We start from the raw sequence: 23,262 nt of genomic DNA, 5'->3' as shown, positions 1-23,262 counted from the left end.
CAATTTAAGTGATGTATAGAAGAATTTCACATAATAACTTTCTGTCAATTGTAAAATGTTTGAGCTGGCAATGGAATGAGGAAAATACTCTTTTTTTTTTTTATCATCTCTCAGATCTTAGGTGTTAGCTAACAGAAAAATAATCATTCAGGGGATTAACTAATCACGGTGAATTTTCTGACATTTCAAATGCTCCTGCCAGCATCGAATTCTCACAGTGGTATATAACTGTATATCTCAACTAGAAACAAAGGTCAAGGGCATAAATTAAGACACATTGCTTTTCTCCTATGTAAAAAAATAAAAATTCATTGTTGTACTACAACAGAAGTGAGGGAACATCTGTGAAGAACAAAATCATCTATATTTTAATTCAGAGTTCTTGCAAAATTATCTATTTTTCCCCTTTTCTTTTCTTCCACAAATATCCCTTTCCTGGTAAAAAAATACCAGCACCAACAGGGCCATTTTCACCATGCTCATCACACCAGAAAGCAGTCTCACCAGTGCCAGCCATTGCTTTTGTGGTGCAAGGTCATTCTAAATTCTCTCCTCTGTTTTTTCCCCCTCCCTGGAGGACAACCAATCCACTCAGTCCCATCACTTGGTTTGATCAGATGTGGAAATGAGCTGTTATTTACTGTGGGTGCAATCCTCAACCCAATCAGCAACCTCCAAACTGAACCTCGGTTGCTCACACAGCTGAACGACCTGCAACAGTCCCCCAGCTTACTGGGCCACAATGCCAACTTCAAATCAAGCAGATGTCCATGAGAATTGTGATTATTTAAATGTCATACAGAGCACGAAACATTTCAGCCATTCTTCTACCAAGTAATTCTTTGAAAATTATAGATGTCAATATCCCATCTTTAACCAGTGTCGAGTTGCTATTTCTACACCATTTTGCCCCTAAAGTGCAGCACTATTTGTTGTACTCAAGACAGGACAAATTTTTGTCCTTCAAAAACAGTTGTCACTGCAGTTATCTTCACAAGAGCTATCAAGTTCCAGACAGGCTGAATTATTTTTGTTCCTGGCAGAAAAAATATTTGACCCAGCTCTGGACCAAGAGGAAAAAAAAAAAAAGCAGGATTTATAGTCCTCTATCCTTTCCTGCAACACACTGTAGCATTGTTAGGATGATAAACAGCTCTGTCCAATTTTCTGGACTAAAACACTTCAACTCCTTTTTTAACTGTCTGTAAAAACAGTGTCATGTCTAAATTCTCCCATCCCCAGATACCCAAGTGCTAGGAAAGATAATTACCTTGTCATCTCTGTCATCCTCTTCCTCGTCCTCTAGCATGTCCTCCACTACCTGCAGACAGAAACAGTAGTAGTTGTCATGATTTAAAAAGGAAGAGTTTTGTTCTGTCAATTCTAAACCTTTTGTAGATGAAAACTTTATTAACATTTGAAATAAATGCACAGAAGGAAAATGTACAACTATGAAAAAACACTTGATCTAGAAATTCAAATTTAGGAAAGTGTTATAGCTTTAATTGACCTACATTAGGGAATTACATACTGAAAAAACCTTTCCTGTACAAAATGCTTGCTTGACAATTTAAGTATTTAAAAGGTAGTTCGAAATTCAATATATGATTGTTTTAACTAAAGGAATCTTTTGTCAGCTCCACTGGTGCCTATGCAGCACAAATGCTTACTTTAAATTTACTGTTACCCACAGAAATGTGCAACATTTTAAATAGTATTTACAGTATTCACTGAGAGATTTTGGAAAGAACACAGGGCTTGGAATAAACTTGTAATAAACTCTTACTAGCTTACCTGTTTGTGATCTATAACAATGATATATACTGCATGCTCTATCAGCATTAGCACTGTGTTTCTTAATAGCGATTTTATACAATCTGTGCATCTAACTTTATACACATTCATTGGTAGCTGCAGATGCAACTTGTTCACATTTAAACAGTATTTTGACATTGACATTACAAAATACACACACATATTCAAGCATTTCTAAAAATATTAATAATTATCATCACACTGTGAGCATGAAACAAACCACTATTAAGTCTAGTTTACAGAGAGATTAAATGACTTTCTGAAGATGATCAGTGGCAGATTTAGACTTAAAACTCACAAATCCCTCTCCCATAATACTGATCAAGTCTTCAGTCTGTTGTATGTGGAAAATCTCCTGTTGGTGGTACTGAAATCAAGTTGTGCCTCTTTATAATAAGAAAATAATGTGACGCTCTATATCACTGTCCTGGTTTAGGCCCACCAGGGGACAAAGGCCACAATTAGCCTCAAGTACCAAAGACCTGAGAATTGCCAAAGGGCAGGGAGAGCTTAATTGCCACTTATGGTCCAGGACAAAACAGACCAGGCTACTTGGCTTGGGGAAGAAAACAGAAAATAATTTAATGCAACATCAACTAAAACATAGCCATAAAACCCTAAAACATAACAAACACAAAACAACACAGAATGATACAACCAGCCCTTTAAGACCACATTCTCCCCACCCCTCCTCTCTTTCTGGGCTCAGAGCCCTGATCCTAGTGTCTTCTTCTCCTACTCCCTTGAAAGGCTCAGTGGGGCAGGGAATGGGGGTTTCAGTCAGTCTATCCTCAATGGTTTCTGCCGTTTGTCTCTCCTCAGGGCAGGCGAGCTCTGCACCAGTCCTCCCTGCACCTCTGTGGGGTACCTCACACAGCCCGCAGCTCTGCACTGGCAGTTCCAATGTCCGTTCATCTCAAAGGCTGCAGCTCCTCTCTGCCTCTCGTGTGGGGCTGCTCTGTGGCCCACAGGCTCTCTAGCACGCCCTGCGCCATGGCCACCTCCTCACACAGTCCATCCAGGTGCACTCACACGGAGCTGCTGGTGGCTCTCAGTCCTGCCATGGCCCTGCATGGGTTGCAGGGGTACAGCTGAGTTCTCACCACGAGTTGCACAGGGATCTCTGGTCTGGTGCTCCTCCTTCCTTCCTCCTTCTCTGACTGTGGGGTCCATGTGGCCAACTCCATCTTGTACCCCTCTTACACCTCCTCCCAAGCACTTCAAATTCCCATCCTTAAATAGTGACGGCAGAGGCACTAGGTTGGCCCAGCTGGGCCGGAGGTGGGTCTGAACCCAAAGGTTGGGGGATAGTACGAGAACTTTTTACTGGGTCTTCATTGCAATCCCTTCCCCCTATTACCAAGCAAAAGCTGCTCCTTGCTAAACCATGACAATCACTATTTATATGAAAGTACTTACTAGTATGTGACAAGAGCCCTAATGAAGGTCAGCAAAGATCCACCTAACCCAGTGTCCCTTTATGGATGCAAAAAGTGTTTACCAAGTACTATGAAATATGCATAAAAAAGAAAAAAGAAGGAAGACAGCATTGACATGAAACATTCTAGCCTATTTTACAGACTTGCCACCAAATAGAATGATAACTTACTTTGCAATATAGGTGAAACTACAAACAGTTTCAGCCTACTTGTCATTTAAGATAACACATTAAAATAATAACTTCATAATCACTTCCCTCAAATACAGCTGCAAGGATATTCTCACCAAGTCCAAATCCATGTCCAATAACTAAAGAAACTTCAACATTATCCAAAAGTCAAATTCAAGAACAGGAAGAACTTAAAAATGAAGAGTATGTATCAGATGTTTTTCTCCAAGTTAGCTCAACCATCAAGAAGATCTCAGTCAATCGTGTTACATGGGCTCACGCAAAATGTAAGCAACACAGAGATTGATTTAAGAGACACATCTATCAGGGTACTCTACAGGCAAGCAAGTCAACTGTACAGTTCAAAACATTTGCAGTTTCAGCTGAACATCCTTGTTTTAATTGAGCCCCAAAAGACCTCTAACAACAGTCCTGGGACTTTCGAGGGGAAGGAGCCTCCAATTCTGTCTGCTGTCTGCTCTGTCCTAGAGTTTAGAATCAAAAGAAAAACTAGAGACACAAGCAAGCACTCAATAGTGAGCATGTCCCAAAGCACAAGAAGGATGACCTGAGCAATTAAAGAACAACTACTCTTGAATTCCTTCCTACTGAGAAGAATAATTTTAGCAGGAGGAGTCTGACTTGATGGAATCTTTTGCAGCCTTTGACCTGATGCCAGCCAGGCAGATGGATTTGTGGGTGCCATCACCCTGAAGAAAGAATCAAGGCTGTGTTTTGACCACAATCCATGAAGAAGACACCTACCTCACCAGTTTCTCCCCCATTTCCTTTTTAGGCCACCTGTGCTGGCCTAAAATGATCAGAGCTCCTAGAGAATTTGAGATGGTCACATGTCTCAGTCCCAAGAGGGAGAAATGTTGCAAGCATGTTGCTGAACTGCTTGTCAGCTCCTGCTTAGCTCAATACACTATTTCATGCATGGTACTTGGAGGTGTCTGAGAGATCCTGCCTTTGCCAACCTCTCTGTGGAAGCAAAGGCATTTTCAGTTTCCCATGCACCTGCATCACCTCCTCATTTCTCTCCTGGCTCACTGTCATCTTCCCTGGGAAACCTGAGCTGTAAACTGGCTCACTGGACTGACTGAGTTCTTTAACAAGCTGCATCCTACAACTTTTAATGTAAATGGTTTCAATGACCCAGTTTACCAAGCAGGTCCAGAAATGCTAACATCAACTCTAGCAAGAAACAGGTGAGCTCAAAATACAGGACAAGTTGTTAAGGGCTGCAGCAAGATGGAAATCCACTTAAATCAGTTTTACCACATGCAAAATAGTCTGTAATTACATCATTAGGTGACTAAAGCTCAAGGTATAAGCCTCATCTGTTGACTCAGATACTGCCTACGCCTAGAACTGACTAAACTCTCTAGGTCTCTTACCTTTCAACATTAATATTCCCCAGATACTTAAAGATCTCTTTTATGTACATCCAGATACTCCTTGTCTTGACAAGATTGAACAGCAAAATGCTTATCTCACATTAGCACTAAAGTTAGCATATAGACAACTAGCTGAACAGGAAACATCTAAAATTGTCGCAAATAATGGTACCTCACTGAAATTACTTGCATGACAATACTCACTCTAAATTATCTGGATAATAATACTTCAAACTCACTTTTTTTCCCTCCTCCCCTCCATCTAACGATCTCAAACTACTTCATAAGCTTGTGTAAAGTGACACATGTTAACTTCTTGAAAGGACACAAAAAGTCCTTTGAGATCACTTCAAGTGAGCCTAGATTTCCAGCTCCTCCATTCCATTTTTTAATTCAAAAGCTACTGGTGTACGCTTTTGTTCTAAGTTAGTCATATCATCAATTACATTACACTTTGGGGTATGGAATTGTCTGGAAAGGAAAACACAATTCAATTATTTTAGCAAAATAAAACGTAGTAGAAGTGTTCCCATGACCAAGATCCATAAATGATTATTTAAAGTATGTGAAACATAGTCTGGGCTTTCATTGTCTTGAAATGCAAAAGGAAAAGTTAAAAGGAAAAAAGAAACCATATGAACATTCAGACAATATAGACACAATAATACAATTTATTAAACTGCTAACACAAACGTTTTCAGAACTTTAACAAAATTAAAGCAAGACAAGTAGATTCTTCGTAATCATATGATATAGGAAGGATCAGCATGCTGAAGCCTTAGAAAAGCTGCTGCATTCTGAAGCATTTCTGCAGAACAAAGCAAGGCTGTGCACAAGAGGTACGGTGGATCTGAGCAACAGATTTCAGTTTAACATTGTAGTAAGAATATGGCAGAAAAAAAAATCACAGTAGACTTTTTTTTTTCCTTTGATTCTTCCTTGCTGCTATTCAAATAAAGTGCACATGTGCTGCTTGGGTTTGAAGGAACACTGTAGTTATTCAGATATCCATGTCAAGCACTGTACTTGGGGCAGGTATGATAAGGGGAGGGTGGAGACAGGGAAGGAGGTAGAGGAGAGGGAGGACAGTAAAAGCATATGGAACTAAACCAAATCAAATTATTTTATTAAAAGTTCTATGGCAAAAATCTTAGATTGCCACTCGAATACTCACTCTAAATTATGCCTTCCAATACCTTGCTTGAAATCAAGTAGTATTAATCAAACAAAGGAAGGGCACTGGGGAAATCAGAAAGATCTAATGCAAGCAGTTAAAAGTGACATGACCTTCTGTAATGTCACTTGTCACACTTATATGCCGCATAGTGGTAGAAGGTTTTGAAAGAACCTGTTTCTTGGTACTGCCCGTTGAATGTAATACTAATACAGATGACATTTTAAAAAACACATGTAGACAGCCTCAAACACACCGTGTCAGATACTTCATGGCAAAAATAGTAAGCAGGTGATGTTTAAATGTTGCAAATATTGAAAAATAACTCCATTAAAAAACTACTAATCAGAAGGAGCATGCGGACTAATTCCTACATACTGCCATTGCTCCTGATCTGTTCCCATCGCCTCCGAGGAACTCAGTCCATAAATACTGTATGACCCCACAATCCACAGCAGACTAGAGGACGGCCCATCCTGTTGCAGCAGCAATGGCACAGGGGTTCCTTATGCTGTGTTACCAGAGGGAAACACAGTTGCCACATCTGCAGGACAAAGAAATCCCCAGCATTTGTAGGGAGTTTCTGAGGAAGCTGACAGCTAAGTAAGAACTTGCATATATTCTAAAGATGACCTGTTGACATGTGATTAGGACAAGATTTCTAAGAAAACTGTTCATTTTGACTTCTGGCCTCAACATCTGTGAAGTATGGTTGGATTGTAGGTATTTACAAGTATATTGAATCAAAAACCCAATATATATTAGAGAACTTTTAAATACCTCCTGAATCTAAAGACTCAGTGGAAAAATTACACATTAACACTTAAAATTACTTTTAATGAAAGGTCTTTCTGTCTTCATATCAGCCTGCCCTTCCTCATACAAAACATGCAAACCACAAGTCACTTCATGAATTGTCTCCTGTTCAGAGTTCTTTGGCTGGTCCAACAGAAACACCTGCACAGAAGATACTTTGATGTCTTTATATGTTAATGGTACTAGTTACCTGCTCTGCACTAATATGCGAAATAGAGAAAACATAAAAGGAGAGGCACTACCAGAATGCAGGTAACCCTGATGACTGTTACCTTAATATTCTTCTTTAATGTGAAACAATGCCCTTCACCTGCCATTAGCACTTCTCCAGATTTCCTTCTGTCTTATTTGATGTAGTTCTTCAAACATAAGGGGTTTCAAATGAAAAACAAAAGAGAACACTTTGTGCAGTATCACATTTAAGGGCACAAAAATATCTGCAGACATTTGTATTTTCACATAAAGCTATTGAATTTGTAAGACAAAATAAGGAGATCTGGCTCTGAATTAAATACATTTTAGCTGTGCAATGAATGTGATCAGAATTGTACTGTTTGGGACCGTTTGAATTTCACATTAATTCATACTGTCCCAACATCAGCAGTATGAATGTTTGCCTGTCACTCAATCCCGAGTTTATGTGTCCATGTTTCACCAAATTGTGCAATATGTAAGGATGAAGTACACACAAAACCACTTGGGCTCTCTCAGGTGATGTCCAAGCACTTGAAGGTGTCCATTGCCAACAAATCCACTAGAGCGGCAGTTTTGTGCTCATTTTCAGAACATATCTGCCTCTTTCACAGAATTGTTGAGTAGAAACTTTACAGGGAGATAAAGCTTAATTAAAATGTCCACCTTTTTTATACCACATTTACAAGGAAAATAAAAATCAAATTAACAGATTCTGATTTAAGAGTGTAGCATATCTGGAATACTACCAAACTTGATTTATACTATTAATGTTTTGACCTTGGGGTATTTCATCTGCAGTAATCATCAGGATAACTGAACCACTAGATGTAATAATAATTAGTGTGATAAGCTTGCCAGTAAGGTTGAATATATTGCAGTAAAGAAGACAGCAGACTAAAAAGAAAAGCATTAGTACTTTACTGCTAAAATACTTCCTGATTTTTACAGAGACACTCAAATACAATTATTTCTTCCTACAGAATGCATTTTGTTAGCTTATTCTGGGAAGTGCTCATTTGTAATTTACTCTGGTTCTTAATAGGAAATGAGACTTTAATATGGCTATCAGATGCCTTTTGATGCATGGTACTGATTACATGTAGTTCTGTAATGTCAACAACAGAATTTTTATTTGCAGTATAATAAATTTCTTGGCAGCACACACGGGCAGTAAATACAGTTTTTATACAAGAACATGTAACCTTTTTCCTACTGTCAGCTTTATATGCCTCCAGTATTCAGCTGCCAAGGTAGTTAAGACTAAGTAATTTTTAACTTAAAAAAAGGCATAGGTAGTATGCCTTTTTCTTTATATTTCTTCTAATATTTATTTCTCATTTATTTTAGATCTTTCTTCTGTTTACACAATGCATGTGAACTGCATATTTGATGTTTATTTGAAGTATGTCTCCATCTAAAGGCTTCAACATGTACTGTACACTTGACATGTCTGATCTCTTAGAGTGCTTCATTTTTATATCAGTGGACTAAAAAAACCCCTTTCTATATGCTTGGCTAAACATCAATGGCAGGTTTACTGTAAGTATTTTAGGTGGTAACGTATGTAATACACATATTATTCTAATTCCAGGTTTTGGTTTTGGTTTCTTCCCCACAGTTTCTTCCCCACACTATAACATTTTGGTAAACACATTAAAACTGCAATACAACCCCAAAGTCCTTGAAATCTAGGCTGAATTACAATGTGCTAAATTAAAAAAAAAAAAAAAAAAGAAAAACAACACAACAAAAAAATCCAAACCAAAGACAAATAAAAATTTCACATATCTATGGATATTTTTACTAGAAACTAAACCAATCCTAGTTTATATAATATTGATTGTTTATAATGGCCACTACAACCTGTCAAGTGAATCTTGTTGCCATGTAAATCTTGATGCAAATGCAAAGAAAAAATCATTAAAACAGTCTCATAGAAAAAAGGTCTCTATGCGCAGTGAACATCAATTCTATTGTAGATGCCCGCAAAATCAGATCACTATGTTTGAAAAAAAATGTGGCAAAATTTAAATTTAAAGATCATTTTGGTTTCTGTCAGCAAAAAAAATTACAATTTTTAAAAATATTGGAGATATCTAGGATGAGGTTTTGGCGTTTTGTCTCCAGACAACCGAAAGCAGACAAAATATTCCGATTCTGTAATGCATTTGTTTTTTGGAACTGCTACCAGAATGAGAACAGACACATAAAGTTTCAGCAAGGGGTTTCTACATACTCTGATACTGTATGTCACTCTGACACAGGGATTACAATCACAGTGCAGGCAGTCTCCTTTAACTGTAGCCCAGAGAGCCACTGGAAGTATTACATTCTATTACGCTGCAGGAGAGAAATGCTTTCTGCCCAACTTATATCTTTATATAGTGTAGTATGTGACTGTTAAATTAGTGCATAATGCATTTAAAATATTTATAGTACCAACATTTAGTTAAATAACCTTTATGTAAGATTTATGTTGATTTGTTCATTTCTCATTTAATGGCAAATTATGAAGACCATGTTTCATAAAGATAATTCTCCATTTAAATTCAGCAGGCCATTAAATATTAAAATTATGTTTCTGATGCAATCTAGAGCAAATTTGTCCAGCTTCAGCGATTATTTGCACTCATAAAAATTAGACTTGATTAATAAAATTTAAATGCTTGATTAAGCTGACATTTTCATGTTTCTTTTCTGATTTATTAGGAAAAAACCCCCTGTCCTGTAGTGGGTCGCTATGGTGTATTTTTCTCCCTGGCTATATATGGATTGTATAGAAAGAACAAGCTGCTGCATGGAGACAGTAGTGTTTCTCAGCAGATTACTTAGTATTCTGGCACGTGTTGCCAGTGGTCTCTGTGCTCTGATAGCACCCACACTGAATGCACAGACAGACCACGACCTGTTCACAAAACCCTTTCTAGCTTATTTTAATGCTGATAACAAATGGAGGGCAAGTTTGCGTTGCTGACTGATTTGGCAAAAGTACGGCAGGCTGCACATTTTAAGAAAAGCTTGTGAACTTTGCAACACTGTTTGTAGGGATATGCTGGTCACCATCTGGCTCAAGTAGAAAAGAATGAGAGATGCTCTATTTTTAGGTGCAAATGAGAACCTAAGTTGAGTTATTTGTTAGCAAATAGAAGGTAAAATCCTTTCTGCATATCATTGAAAGTCACTCTGTATTTTACTCACGTTTAGAGCTATCATAAATCAGACTAGTTTTACACACATATTGTTCCGTGCCTAACTCTGTATTCTCCAACTGACTCTCGTGCTTTAGGATTTTGTGGCTAGTGGTCTTGCTACCATACCAGAGGCAAAACTTCCTGGGAAAGTACAGTCAAAAGGAAGTCAAGGTGTAATTGTCAATCTGACAGTGTCCTTTTATATCATCTTCTGCAAATGACATATTCCAGACAACGTCTGGCTAGAATACTGGGACAACGGTGTTTATTTTTTGTCATAAATTCGTAGCAAGAATTTACTGCTCTGCTAGAAATCACTGCTGAGTCGCTGACACACAAGGACTTCTGGATGTTAGGCACAAAACCCCTCAGTACTGCATAGGTAACAGACTTGAAGCATTTGGTCTTTGTCCCGCATTTGTCTGCAGCTGGAACCTTTTCAAACCAAGAACTTCACGGACTCATGCTTCCAAGCTTAAAGACTATAATACACACACATACACAAAAATAATCAAATTGCTACCTTGTTTATTTGCTCAATAACTCAGTTTTCAATCTCCATGAAACAAGTGGTTAAAGTTAGGCACTTTCCCAGTAGGGTTGATGGCTATATTTGGATGTATAGCAAAGTGGCACTCTCTGTCCCAAACAATAGCAGTAACAAATTCACCAGAAGGTCTGACTGATGGTCCTGGGACCCTCAGTTCAAGAAGGACAGGGAGCTGCTGGAGAGAGTTCAGCACAGGGCCACAAAGATAACAAAGGGAGTGGAGCTTCTCCCTTACGATGAAAGACAGGGAGCTGGGGCTCTTTAGCTTGGAGGAGACTGAAGGGTGATCTCACTAATGTTCACAAACATGTAAAGGACGAGTGTCAGGAGGATGGAGCCAGGCTGTTCTCTGTTATGTCCAATAATAGGACAAGAGGCAACAGGTACAAGCAGGAACGTAAGAGGTTCCAAAGAAACATAAGGAAAAAATCACTGTGAGGATGAGGGGGCACTGGAACAGGCTGCCCAGATGGGTTGTGGAGTCTCCTTCTCTGGAGACATTCAAAACCCATCTGGACGAGTTCCTGTGTGACCTACTCTAGGTGACCCTGCTCTGGCAGGACTAGATGATTTTTTGAGGTCTCTTTCAGTCCTTAAGATTTTGTGGTTCTGTAATCAGAAAAGATCATCTATCTGCAAATGAACTCAGGTTGCACAACCAACTCAAGGTCGTCATGCCTACCACTCTTTCTCAAGGAAAGAAAGAATCCAGAAAGATGCATATAGTTGCAAGCATCCTTTTTCCTGTTCCCTATTTAGGTTTTATTCACAGGGCAATTCCCAGAAGACACATAAATAATAAACCTGAGTACATACATAATCTTGGAGGACTATATAAAAAGTACCCACAGAAATTGGTTAAAATCTCAAAATTAAAGGGGCAGACTGCTCACAATGAGTACTGGAATGCTGCTAGGTTATGTAGGGAGATAATTAGAATGTCAAAAGCCCAGCTAGAACTCAAACTGGCTTTAGAGATAAAGGGCAATAAAAAAAGTTTCCAAAAATATATTAAGAATAAAAGAAAGACCAGGGAGAGCCTCCATCCCCTATTAGATCCAGAAGGAAATTTGGTATTAAAAGACCATGACAAGGCTGAGGTGCTTAATGCCCTCTTTGCCTCAGTAATAGCAGCATTTCCACTGGGGAAAGTCAGCCCTCCAAGCCAAGAGACAGAGAGGAGGAGCAAAATGTCCCCCTACAATTCAGGAGGAGATGGTCAATGACTTGCTGCTTCACACTGATGTGCACAAATCTCTGAGGCTGGATGGGGTACATCCTAGGGTTCTGAGGCATCTGGCAGGGGTGCTCACCAAGCCCCTGTCCATCATTTATCAGCAGTCCTGGCTGACTGGGGAGGTCCCATCTGATTGGAAGTCAGCCAATGTAACACCCAGTTATAAGAAAGGACTGAATGATGATATGGGAAATTACAGGCCTGTCAGTTTGAGCCAAGGCCAATTCCATGAGTTTCAGTAAAGCCAAGTTCTGGGTCCTGTACTTGGGCCACAACAAACAGCAGCAGCATTACAAGCCTGAGAAAGAGTGACTGGAAAGCTGCCAGACAGAGAGGGTCCTGGGAGTGTTGGTTGACAGTGGCTGAACATGAGCCAGCCGTGTGCCCAGGCTGCCAAGAAGGCCGATGGCATCCTAGTCTGGATCAGGAACAGTTTTGTCAGCAGGAGGAGGGAGGTGATCATTCCCCTGTACTCAGCTTTGGTAAGGCCACACCTTAAATACTGTGTCCAGTTTTGGCCCCTCTCTAAAATAAAGAAATTGAGGTACTGGAGAGGATACAGAGGTGGGCTACCAAGCTAGTAAAGGATTTAGAGCATGTCTCATATGTGGAACGGCTGAGCGATCTGGGGCTGTTTAGCCTGGAGAAAAGAAGGCTCAGGGGAGACCTTATTGCTGTCTGCAACTACCTGAAAGGAAGCTGCAGTGAGGCAGGGGTCAGTCTGTTCTCTCTAGTAACAAGCAATAGAACAAGAGAAAACAGCTTCAGGTTTCACCAGGGGAGTTTAAGGCTGGATATGAGGAGGAATTTCTTTGCAGGAAGGGTTGTCAGGCATTGGAACAGGCTGCCCAGGGAGGTGGTGGAGTCACTTTCCCTGGAGGTGTTTAAGAGATGGGTGGATGTTGCACTTAGGGAAATGGTCTAGTGGTTGATAGGGCTGGGACAAAAGCTGGACTCAATAATCTTAAACGTTTCTTACAGTTGAAACAATTCGATGATTCTATGAAAGGTTATCTTTACAGAAATTATCCTAAACATGTCCAGTCCTGACTTTTAATAGAAGCATATACTCCAGAAAAATAAGTCATCAAAGCCTATTTCACAAAATAGCTCCAGTGAAATTAAAATATGTTTTATGCCATTTTATATCACTCTTAGAAGATTAATAATATGTATATATACTCTGTTACAGAGATTCATAAGAATTTGTGTATGGCACATTAACTCCCAGCTGCTCACCATCATTTTCTATGCAATGACATGTGCAACTTGAAACTTCAAGAGGAAATAGCTATTTAATATTTCCTTAAAGGCTCTAAGTATTAACTATAAATGCAGGATGTGAACTGAAGTGATTAAAATTCTTCTCCATAAGAGTATATATGGCAGAAGAACATTCATAAGAAACTCCAGGGAAAAATTCTAACAAATAATAGACCACAAGGATGGAAAGATTAGAACCAGAGAGTGGCAGAGGTTGGCATGGACATCTTGTGACTGAACTCCCTACTCAAGCAGAGATGATCAAGTCCAATCACACTCCTCAAGCAAGGTCACCTCTGAGCAGGTTGCCCAGGACCACATCTAGTAGTGTCTTGAATACCTCCATGAATGAAGAGTTCATATCTTCCCTGGGCAACCTGGTTCTGGCTGTAAAAGTGCTCTCTGGTGTTCAGACAGAATATCATGTATTTCAGTTTGTGCCCACTGGTACTGTCCTGTTCCTAGGCACCACTGATAGGTGCCTGTCTCTCTTCTTCTACTCTGTCCAAGTCTTTATATATATTGTCCAGATCCCCTGAAACTCAGCTCCATGCACAACAGCCCCGGTTTGCACATCTTCTCTTTGTATGTAAGATGTTCTGATCCTTTCATCATCTTTCTGTTGCTGGGCTTAAGTGTAAATCCCCCTTTTCACTTTCCTGGCCTCTGAAGAGCCAGTGTACACTCATTATAGTAGAGTCCCAGCATGCCGCCATGACTGTGCATACACCTAGACCTCATCATTCCCATTTCCCACTGGTTCTGATGTTATGCACACTGACATACGGGCAGCATACACCCTGTCACACAGAATTCTCAGCATAGATGTGAGAGATGGTCCCAGAGCAGAAGTTCCTCATGTATGTGCCGACACACCTGGGCAGGTCCTCTCTACTCTGCTTGGTTGGTTTTCAGGTCTCCCCTGTCCACTTTACCGTGCACCCTCAGATCACTACTCCTTCACATGGCTGTGGGTCATCATCACCTCTCTTCTTCTAGTTAAATCTTATCAAGTTGGCCAGTCTTCTGGGAAAGAGGATTTTGCCCCACTTCATGAGGTGCATCTTTCCTCTGCTTAGCAGTCCTCCCTCCTCAAGGAGAATTCCATAGTGACAAACCTCAAGTTTCTGTTGTTAGTAAGAGCTGTGCAACTGGTTTTTGTCCCGCCAGATCTATCCTTTTCCAGTCTTTCCTCAACAGCAGAGTCCTCAATGGCAGAATTGAGGAGAAGACAGTCTGGGCTCCTTGTCCGCTACCTATTTAGCCAAGAAAGAACAAGAACTTACAGTGTAACCAGAGGAGATCCAATGCGCCTATCAGAGCAGTCTGGCATTATGGGCAACAGCTGAGAGACTGTCACAGTTTGTCCTAATTGTGGTAGTTGGGCTCACATGGACAGGAAAAAAGATAAATTGATAACTATGCAAACCAGGTTTCATTTGCAGTATGACACACTCCAACCACACAATCAACTGTTTCATCTCAGGGACAGGGACAAGAGCAGCTGGAGAATGGGAACACTTTTAATCACTTTGAGGGATTATCTGACCATTCCTTAAGTTGGGCAGCTCCAGCAGGCAGTCAGAACACAGCCTGAAGTAGAAAAGCAGTGAAAAAAAAAAAAAAAAGAAAAAAACTTTTTTCCACTGACTTTATACAGTTCTAATAACTATGACTTTTGCTTAGAAACAGAAGCGAAAAAAAGACCCCAGACAGTGTGCTGCTGTTTTCTCCAAGCTATAAAGATGAGGGGTTTTTGTGTAACACATTTTAAAACATCAAAATATTAAGTACTTTCTTAAAAAGACTGAAAAGAAGCTTTAAATCTCAGCATATTTTGTAGTAGTTTGGCTCTAAGTCTTTCAACTACAGCTGTCTAGGATGAACTTTTCTGTTTGTTCACCTATTGAAAGATGTGATTTGGGTTTCCCAGAGAGCCAAGGCTGCTAGGAAATGAGTCAGTCCTTTGCTTTCTTTCTATCCCTGGTCTCCTCAAGTACTCTGAGGGGTCTGTAACCACACCACATTCCACTATCCTCTGCCTGCCACAGGCAAGGAGCTGGCAATGGGTAGGGGAAGCACACCCATGCTGCTTCCCACTGCATGGGTCCAGTGCAGGTGACAAGGAGCAGCAGGCAGTGGGATCAGCATTGATACCTTTCCTCTCTCTCAGAGGGTGTGAAAAAGATGCTGGAAGAAAAGGCAGGGGAAAAAAAATAAAGCAGTAAGATCCACTCAGTTCTAGTCTTGCTTATTTAGGTGGTGATGGTTTAAGATGACAATGGTAATTGTGCTAAAAAATAAATTATTTTGTGAGGTCAGATGTTTAGGAGGATGACTATAAGGAAGCATAGTAATCTTTGGAGAAAGCAGCTAGGTAAGCTTCAGGCAAAAATGTTAATACAAATTTCAGAGAAAAGCATTAAGAATGTCATTTTAGCAACTGTTTTCCTTGCTTAATACAGGAAGGAAATATTTATTCTGTGATTTTTTTATAACTGCCACATGACTCAGTAGTTGAAGTTTATTCACTTTAGATCCATTCTGAATTATCACAGATTTATTTAGGTAACTGTTCACTGAATCTGCATCTGTCTACATCCTGTTATATCATCGTTTAACGCAAGAATTTGTATCTAATGTAAGCAAATTTTTCAGAAATACAACTAATTTTGATCTAAATATTTGTAGAGAATTGAATGCTTTTATTTGAAGTTTGTGCCAGTGTTCAACTAAAACCACAGAGATGATCGGTCCTAAAAAGAGTCTACCTGAATCCATGAAAGCCATTATGCCCTTATTTCTGTTGGACTTTCCAATATACTCATTCCCTATTAGTAAATATACCTGGAGCTCCTCCCAGTCTCATCACAAATTTAATGCAGTAAAGGAATTGCACATGTAACTTATTAGGAGTCACAGTAAATGGCAAAATAATTATACTTGTACTAAAATGAGCAGTGCAGGCTCAAGTTAAGACAGAGGAACCCAGATTGTCTAGCTGGTGAACTACTCCACAAGAAAGCAAGTTCCAAACTACTTCAAAAAACGAGTGCCCAAGAGGACAGAGCAAATGATACCTTGTCCATGAACAGTCAAACAACGATGAGTTAAGGGTTGTCTATCTGTCATATCTGAGCAGAAACCCACCAATCACTATTTCATTGTGACCTGAAGAAGAGTGCAATCCCTAATGTCTGAACTGATGAGACAATCGACAATTGTTTTCTTGTAATAACTATAAATAACTATATCTGAGCTACTTCTGAAGATCTGAGATTTATGTATTTTCCATAAACATGAAACAAGTATAAAGTGAATATAATTTTCAACTGCACTTTTCTTTTGCTAGTTGTGTAAGAAAAGTTAACAGACTTATTTATCTTTTTGTCTTATCATTAGCTTGAGGATTTCAAAGAAACTTCTAAAGATAGATGATATGCCTAAATAGTGAATGATTTCACTGAGGCACACGAGGAATCTCTGGAGACCTGGGAACGGAAGCCAGATCATGTGAATCCTGAAATATTCTCTAGCCACCAGGAAACCCTAATTAATTCAGTTAATATTTACACTCTGCATAGGAAAACAGAAATATTTAAACGACTCCTAATCTAATGATATTGTGCTAATGACCCGAGCTAAGGACTTGTGTTATTACTGATGATTTGTGAGTTAATTAGAAAGGCATCCAATAAGTCTGCAGATCACTTTATAGAAGACAGATGCTCACCATGATGACAACCAAGCCCAATTCATTAAAAATGAGGTCCTAACTTACTTGTAATAAACCTAAACAAAAAAACAGTAATTAATGGAACAGACATCAGACATTCGGGAAGAATAACTGGTTAATATAAGCTGTACAGCTTCGTCTGAGACAATCTCGGTAAGAGGAAAAATTTTAGAGCAGCATTTGGTGTCCTCTAACAGAGAGCCCATCAATAGCTTCATTATTTCGTTAGAAAAGTTACACGACCCAATTAATCTTCACAGGCAGGTGGTATTTCAGAGAGAAATGAAGTGTATTGCTGCCCACAAGTGAAATCTCTCTTTTCACAAGGGATTTCAGTTACTCATAAAATCTTCAGGTTGAGGAACTTTAAGCGTTTCAGGCAGCAGGAGACCAAGGGCTGTGATTTAAGTAATGCATCTTTTAAATCTTGATCTTAGGCTTTTTCCATAAATGTAACAACCTTTGGGATTGGGGAATACTTCTACCATTCCCACCCTTAATTTTAGATGACCCCTGGAAGCACAACAGTCTTTGTGATGCAGACAGGTAATAGCAGTGCTAGGATCAGGGCTGTATCAGCTTCTCTGGTGACTAGTATCTGCAATTGCTAGCCCTTAGAGTCATGGGATCATTCAGGCTGGAAGGGACCTCCAGCCTCCTGCCTAAAGCAGGCTCAGCCATGAAGGCAGATCAAGTTCCTCAGGGTTTTATCCAGTTCGGTCCCAAAAAATCCCAACAGCAACTGCACAACTTCACAACTTCACTGGGCATTCTCTTCCACTGCTTAACAGTCCTCATGACAATCCTTTTTCACTGAGAGGGTTGTTAAACACTGTCACAGGGTGCCCAGGGAGCCCCAATCCTGGAGATACTGAGGACCCATGTAGCTGAGGTGGTGAGGGACAAAGTTTACTGGTGGGCTTGGCAGCGAGAGGTGAATGGTTGGACTCGGTGATCTCAAAGGTCTTTTCCAATAAAAACTATTCCATGATTACAAGGAGTTATTCCTCTTCAAGAGCTAGGCTTCACATTTTTCCTTCTTGAATTTAAGAGGTTCCCGTTGGCTCCTTTCTCCAGCCTCTCTAGGTCTCTTTGACTGGGAGATCCAGGATATCAACTGGTCCCACATATGTGGTGTCACCCAGAAGCTTGATGGGTGCACGCTCTGCAACCCTCTGCAGGTCACTGATAGAGATGTTAAACAGGACGGGTTCTCATGCACTGTGGTACTCTGCTTCTTACCAACCTCCACTAACTACCATCCTCTGATATCAGGCATCTAACCTGTTTGTTTCCATCCATCCAAAGCATCATGTCCTAGACACTGCTTTTGGGATACTATATAAATATCAAATTCATAAGGTTCAGCAATAAAATACATGTTAAATCCTCATCCTGTTTGGAAACTAGAAAATCTGCATAGCATAGAATTCAACTTCAACTTTTGATAGGTATCTCTGAAAATCCAAATCACGTTTTTATTATTAATAAATGTCAGTTATTAGTAAACATTTGCAACTTTATACCCCGACTATGTGCATTTAATTAAATGAAGGCATTAGATGAAGAGAAGAAAATAAGAAAAGGTTTATATTAAACTCAATGAATGGTAACATATTAATGATAAAATGTGAAATCCAATAAAATGTGATACATTCTAAAACTGTTAACAAATGGGAACAATTTAACCTTTAACTTCAATATGTGAGATAAAAAATGCAACAGAAGGACTTGGCCACACAAAACCATTTTCAAAGAATTTGCCTTCTCCTAACCAATAAGCCTCTCTGTTTCCACACAAACCCAAGTCTGAGGGTAGTACGTGTTCTACTGTATTTTTACACAACATTTTCAATAAAAACAGACACATTTACTTGACAGCTGGAGAAAAATTAAATTGCAGGTGGGGAAATTGTCCATCGAACATTGTGAACTGAGAAATTTTCAAAAAGATGTCAAATTTAAACTCAGTTACAGAATTTTATCTAGTTAAAAAAAGAAAAAGACGTGTATGTGCTTGATGTAGACAAGACTTACTGTATCATGTTGCCTGTTATCTTTCTCTGCTACAATCAAGAAGTAGTTCCATGCCAGCAGCAACAACAAAGCCAGTGGTATCATGTAGAGCTCAAAGTTCCAGACCACAAAAAGAAAAAGCTAGAAGACAGAGCAGAGGGAAAAAAAAAAAAAAAGTGATTTAAATGACCACTACATTAAATTATTGTGCACAGTTAAGACCAACAAATTAGTACAACTCTAGAGAAACGCACCTCTCCTCAGGGAGGAAAGTTGTTTAACCACTTTTCCAACTAGCCACTTACCCACAAGAAACAACTGGTTTCAACACTTTTTCATTGTTTTGCACCTTAATTCTTGCAAAGGAGTACAGTGTAGTCTAAATCAAGTAAAATCTAGTAAAATATGGGTTATATGGAAAAAATAATAAAAAATGACATAAAGTTAAGAACACAATGCAAGAAAGAAAAGATTTGTTATTTCCATGGACAAAAGTTAATTTGTCTTTTAGAAGAGATAACTTGGTCAGTAATGTCACACAAACAAGCAGAAGGAGGAAACGTCACAACTAAACTTAAAAAAATCTTTTGTACAGAAAACTAGGGAAAAAATTACACTAAGAGGTAAAAATGTACAACTATTATAATGAAAGCATAATAAAGCAATACTGAGCATAGACTCCCAGAAAACTGAATAAAATAAAAATATGAGAAGCCATCTAAGCTTTATTTTTAGCCTGGAAGTCCTAAGAATTTGTCCGAGCCTGTTGCTCTCTAGCAGATATGTCCAGATAGACAGCTTCCTGCTGGTGCTAGCATGAACTTACTGGATTGAAAGGAAGAACTAAATATATTTGTACTTATATGGGGTCAAACTAAAACCATTTTCACATTCAGTTTTCCCTAGGAACAATATTGTCTCTATTTTAGCCAGCTCTAGCCATAACTTGGGTTGGTTGTCTTCTAGTACCACAAAACCCAAACATGAGAGTATTACAGAAAATCACACCCTGTACCACGTCTGGACCCTAAACCTGGAGATCTTGCTAAGTATTTTTCATTCAAATAGTTACACTTTTGAATATTTGTATCTTTATTCTCTATTAAAATGAATAAAGCTGTTATGTCACAGAACTTGCAAACCTAAAGTAATGTCAATACCAACCAAACTAAAAACGAGCTCATTTTCCCCATCAGTCATCGACATGTCTGGAAACCTGAGAAAGAATGAGGATTTTAATAGTCTTCTGCTGGATTGTTGTTGAGAGTTAAAACAAAATGCTCTTATCAAATACAGGTTCCTACATAAAAGAAAAAAAAACAAACTTGTGTTTTAAGTAATCTCTTTCATGATCAGGTCTCTTACCTCATCCCCTTAATTTCTACCACTGATAGCTACGTATAAGGAAGTCCTGTGAGACTGCAAGACAAATATGATAAATACCGAAAGAATTAAAAAAGCACTGTGTGTGTCATACATAAGAGGATATTGGCACTTCTAAAACTGTCTCATTTGAAAGAAAACTGCCTTTTTTAGCTTGTTTATTTTGAAAGAAAATCTGTTAGAAATGGTAATGAATAAGAAGCAAACAAGAGCTCATGGAATATGAGTTCTTCCATGGACTCGCTAACTGCTCTTCTGAGAGCAAGACTGATGTGAGTTTGATGCAGTAAATTTGATATAACCAACTTACGAGAGAATTTGCATCTCAAAAGAAAAGAAAAAATTCTTGCACCTTTGAACCCCTGAAATGCCCTCAGTCAATGGGTACATGCTGAAGAGAGCTCTGAAAGTCGACAAACAGCATTCAAGTATCAGAAAAGCAAAGACTGGAGATTACTTGTTGAGAAATGGTAATACATAGAGCCCTTCTTACGGTCCCATGTGAACTTTAGTTAGGAAGACACAAAGGAAATCAAATAATAGCCACAGAATATCCCTGGCTCCAGAGAAAAGAAGCCAGCAACCTAGATAGTCTCAGGAGATACGGATCTGACCTAAGACTGATGAACACAGTCATCATGTACTCTGTGCTCCACATCAGTGAATTCGCACTCAAATACTCCTCACTTATAGTTTCTAAGTACCATATGATCCTCAAGAGTATTAATTCCTTACAGCACTCTACTCTGTAGGCCAGTAAAATATTATATTAGGATATTACCTCTTTATGACTTGTATGGATATACCTTTCAAAAATGTGGCTATTACACCTGCCACCTCCTGTAGATTATTTCACTGACCTTTCACCTTAATTTCCATCTAGTCTGGCTAAATTTTAAACAGTTTCTCCTTTCAGGCACCTCTTTCATTCAGGCACTAGGAAAACAGGGACTCTGCAATTGCAACACGAATGAGAAGTGTGCTGTGTGAGACCAGCACAGTGGTGGCACTGCAAGTGAAGTGGCCTCATTGCTGACCCCAGAAGAGAAATGCACTCATGAAATACACATAGGAGAAAACAAGCAGCTTCCCACTATTAGATGAAACTTATAAGTAAACATGAGCAATTCCAAAATCCGGTGCAGAACAGAAAAAAAATCCATGGGCTCAGTTTTCAGGCACAATAAAGGGCCTGATAGCTGTGGAGAAAGGGAAGAAGTGGTATGTAGAAACCTTAACTTCATGTATGAAAGGGAAGAAAACCTATATATCAATCCATTCTAAAAGTAAGGGGTGAGGGGGTGGGGTGAAGGCAGGCAAATAAACTCAGAAAAGCCAGGTAACAAGTACAAAAGGGCAGTTATGGGACTTGTCCATGCCTATAAAGCATTCAGTGGAAGACAGGTTGTATCTGGTATGATGTCTTTCAAGGAAATAATGGCTCTAACTCTGCCTAAAAAAAGGATCCTCATCACTACTGAAACAAGCCAACTATTTTAAGGGAGGAGTGGGAGTCTCAAAGGTTACAGTTTAATATAGCTGACATTTCCTACACAGAAGAATATAAGGGAGGACTTTTTTCTTCTCCCCCCTGAGATCAAGATTTTCAGAGTCACCAGCAAGAACTGGCCATTTACAACATCACATCAGTTGATACTCTTAGTGAGAGACACATGCATTAAATGATCATTCAGGGAGATACATGACACTATCCCTGGTGTACAACACTTCAAAAAATAATTTAAGTTAGAATATTGAATATCCTATTCTTTTGCAAAGTACAGTATATTTTAAAAAGAAATCTCATCCAGAATGATTAACACTTCCTACTGTTCAGAAAAAAAGCCTGCCCTTTCAGACTAGCAGCTGTGGATCATTAGCTTTCCAGTGATGAGATGTGTTTGATGAGTATTTTTCTTTCTAATTAAGAGATGAGATTCTCCATTTGACTCTTCTCTTCAGACAGAAGTGAAGAGAAAGATTTCTGCCTATGTGGAAAGGCTACATTTTACAGAACAATTATTTCAGATTCCTTTTTATCTACCTCCACTCAATTTCATTTAATTTGTAACAGAACTCTGGCTGCACCCACAGACTTCATAACATTAACCCCTGCATTTCTCAGCTCTTTTTATTTTCCCATTTGCTTCTGTTTTGACTGCCAGCAGAAGACAGTATGTAAAAAAAAAGCAGCACACCTTGCAGGAAACACTGACCTACATCCTTAGGTGTGGAAGGGAGCAGAGCACACAGAAAGGGAGAGCTGCATGTGTCACTGTTTAGAAACCACTCACTCCATAGAAATGTCTAGGGTCAGTGAAAGTCACAGGACCAAGCATAAGATGCTCCCAGCTGTCATGCAGGGAGCTTTCCAGAACCTGCCACCTTGCAGCAACCTTGACATATGGATCAGTTTGAAGAAAAAACATAAAGGAAGCTTGACAGCAAGCCAGCCTCCTGGCTTCCCTGGGCTTCTCCTGACAGCGATGGTTGGTCTGTGTGAGTGAGCAGGCCAGTCATCCCCAGGCTGATATGAGAGCCTAGGAGACCTGCACTGGCAGCACCTAGAGTCATAAGCTGCAGCATATTAGGCAGGACAGCAAGATCACAGAACCACAGTCACAGCACATTTGTGGTTGGAAGGGACCTCTAGTGATCATCCACCCCAGCTCTCTGCTAAGGCAGGTTCCCCTCAATCAGGTTGCACAGGAACGTGTCCAGGCAGGTCCCTCACCCTCACACCAAATAAGTTTCTCCTCATGTTCAAGTGGAGCTTCCAGTGTCCCAGCTTGTGTCTGTTACTCTTTGTCCTGTCACTGGCAACAAGAAGACTGTCCTTACCCTCTTGACATCTTCTCCTTAGCATTCATAAGATCC

At 39.4% G+C, this 23,262-nt stretch overlaps 1 protein-coding gene across 1 annotated transcript in view; it reads right to left on the bottom strand.

Annotated features, from left to right (window-relative positions):
• MCTP1 (multiple C2 and transmembrane domain containing 1) overlaps positions 1–23,262 on the bottom strand; it is a 285,266-nt gene that overhangs the window by 36,067 nt on the left and 225,937 nt on the right. The window contains exons 16-17 of the mRNA XM_062017784.1: positions 19,024–19,143; positions 1,271–1,321 (exon numbers count right to left, since the gene is read on the bottom strand). Of these exons, the coding sequence (XP_061873768.1) occupies positions 1,271–1,321; positions 19,024–19,143 (171 nt within the window). The remainder of the gene's footprint in view (positions 1–1,270; positions 1,322–19,023; positions 19,144–23,262) is intronic.

The sequence above is a fragment of the Colius striatus genome, chromosome Z (genome assembly GCF_028858725.1).
Source record: "Colius striatus isolate bColStr4 chromosome Z, bColStr4.1.hap1, whole genome shotgun sequence".
NCBI classification, from domain to species: domain Eukaryota; kingdom Metazoa; phylum Chordata; class Aves; order Coliiformes; family Coliidae; genus Colius; species Colius striatus.
Note: the sequence above shows the minus strand (reverse complement) of the source record. Positions and strands in the feature narration are given on the sequence as shown.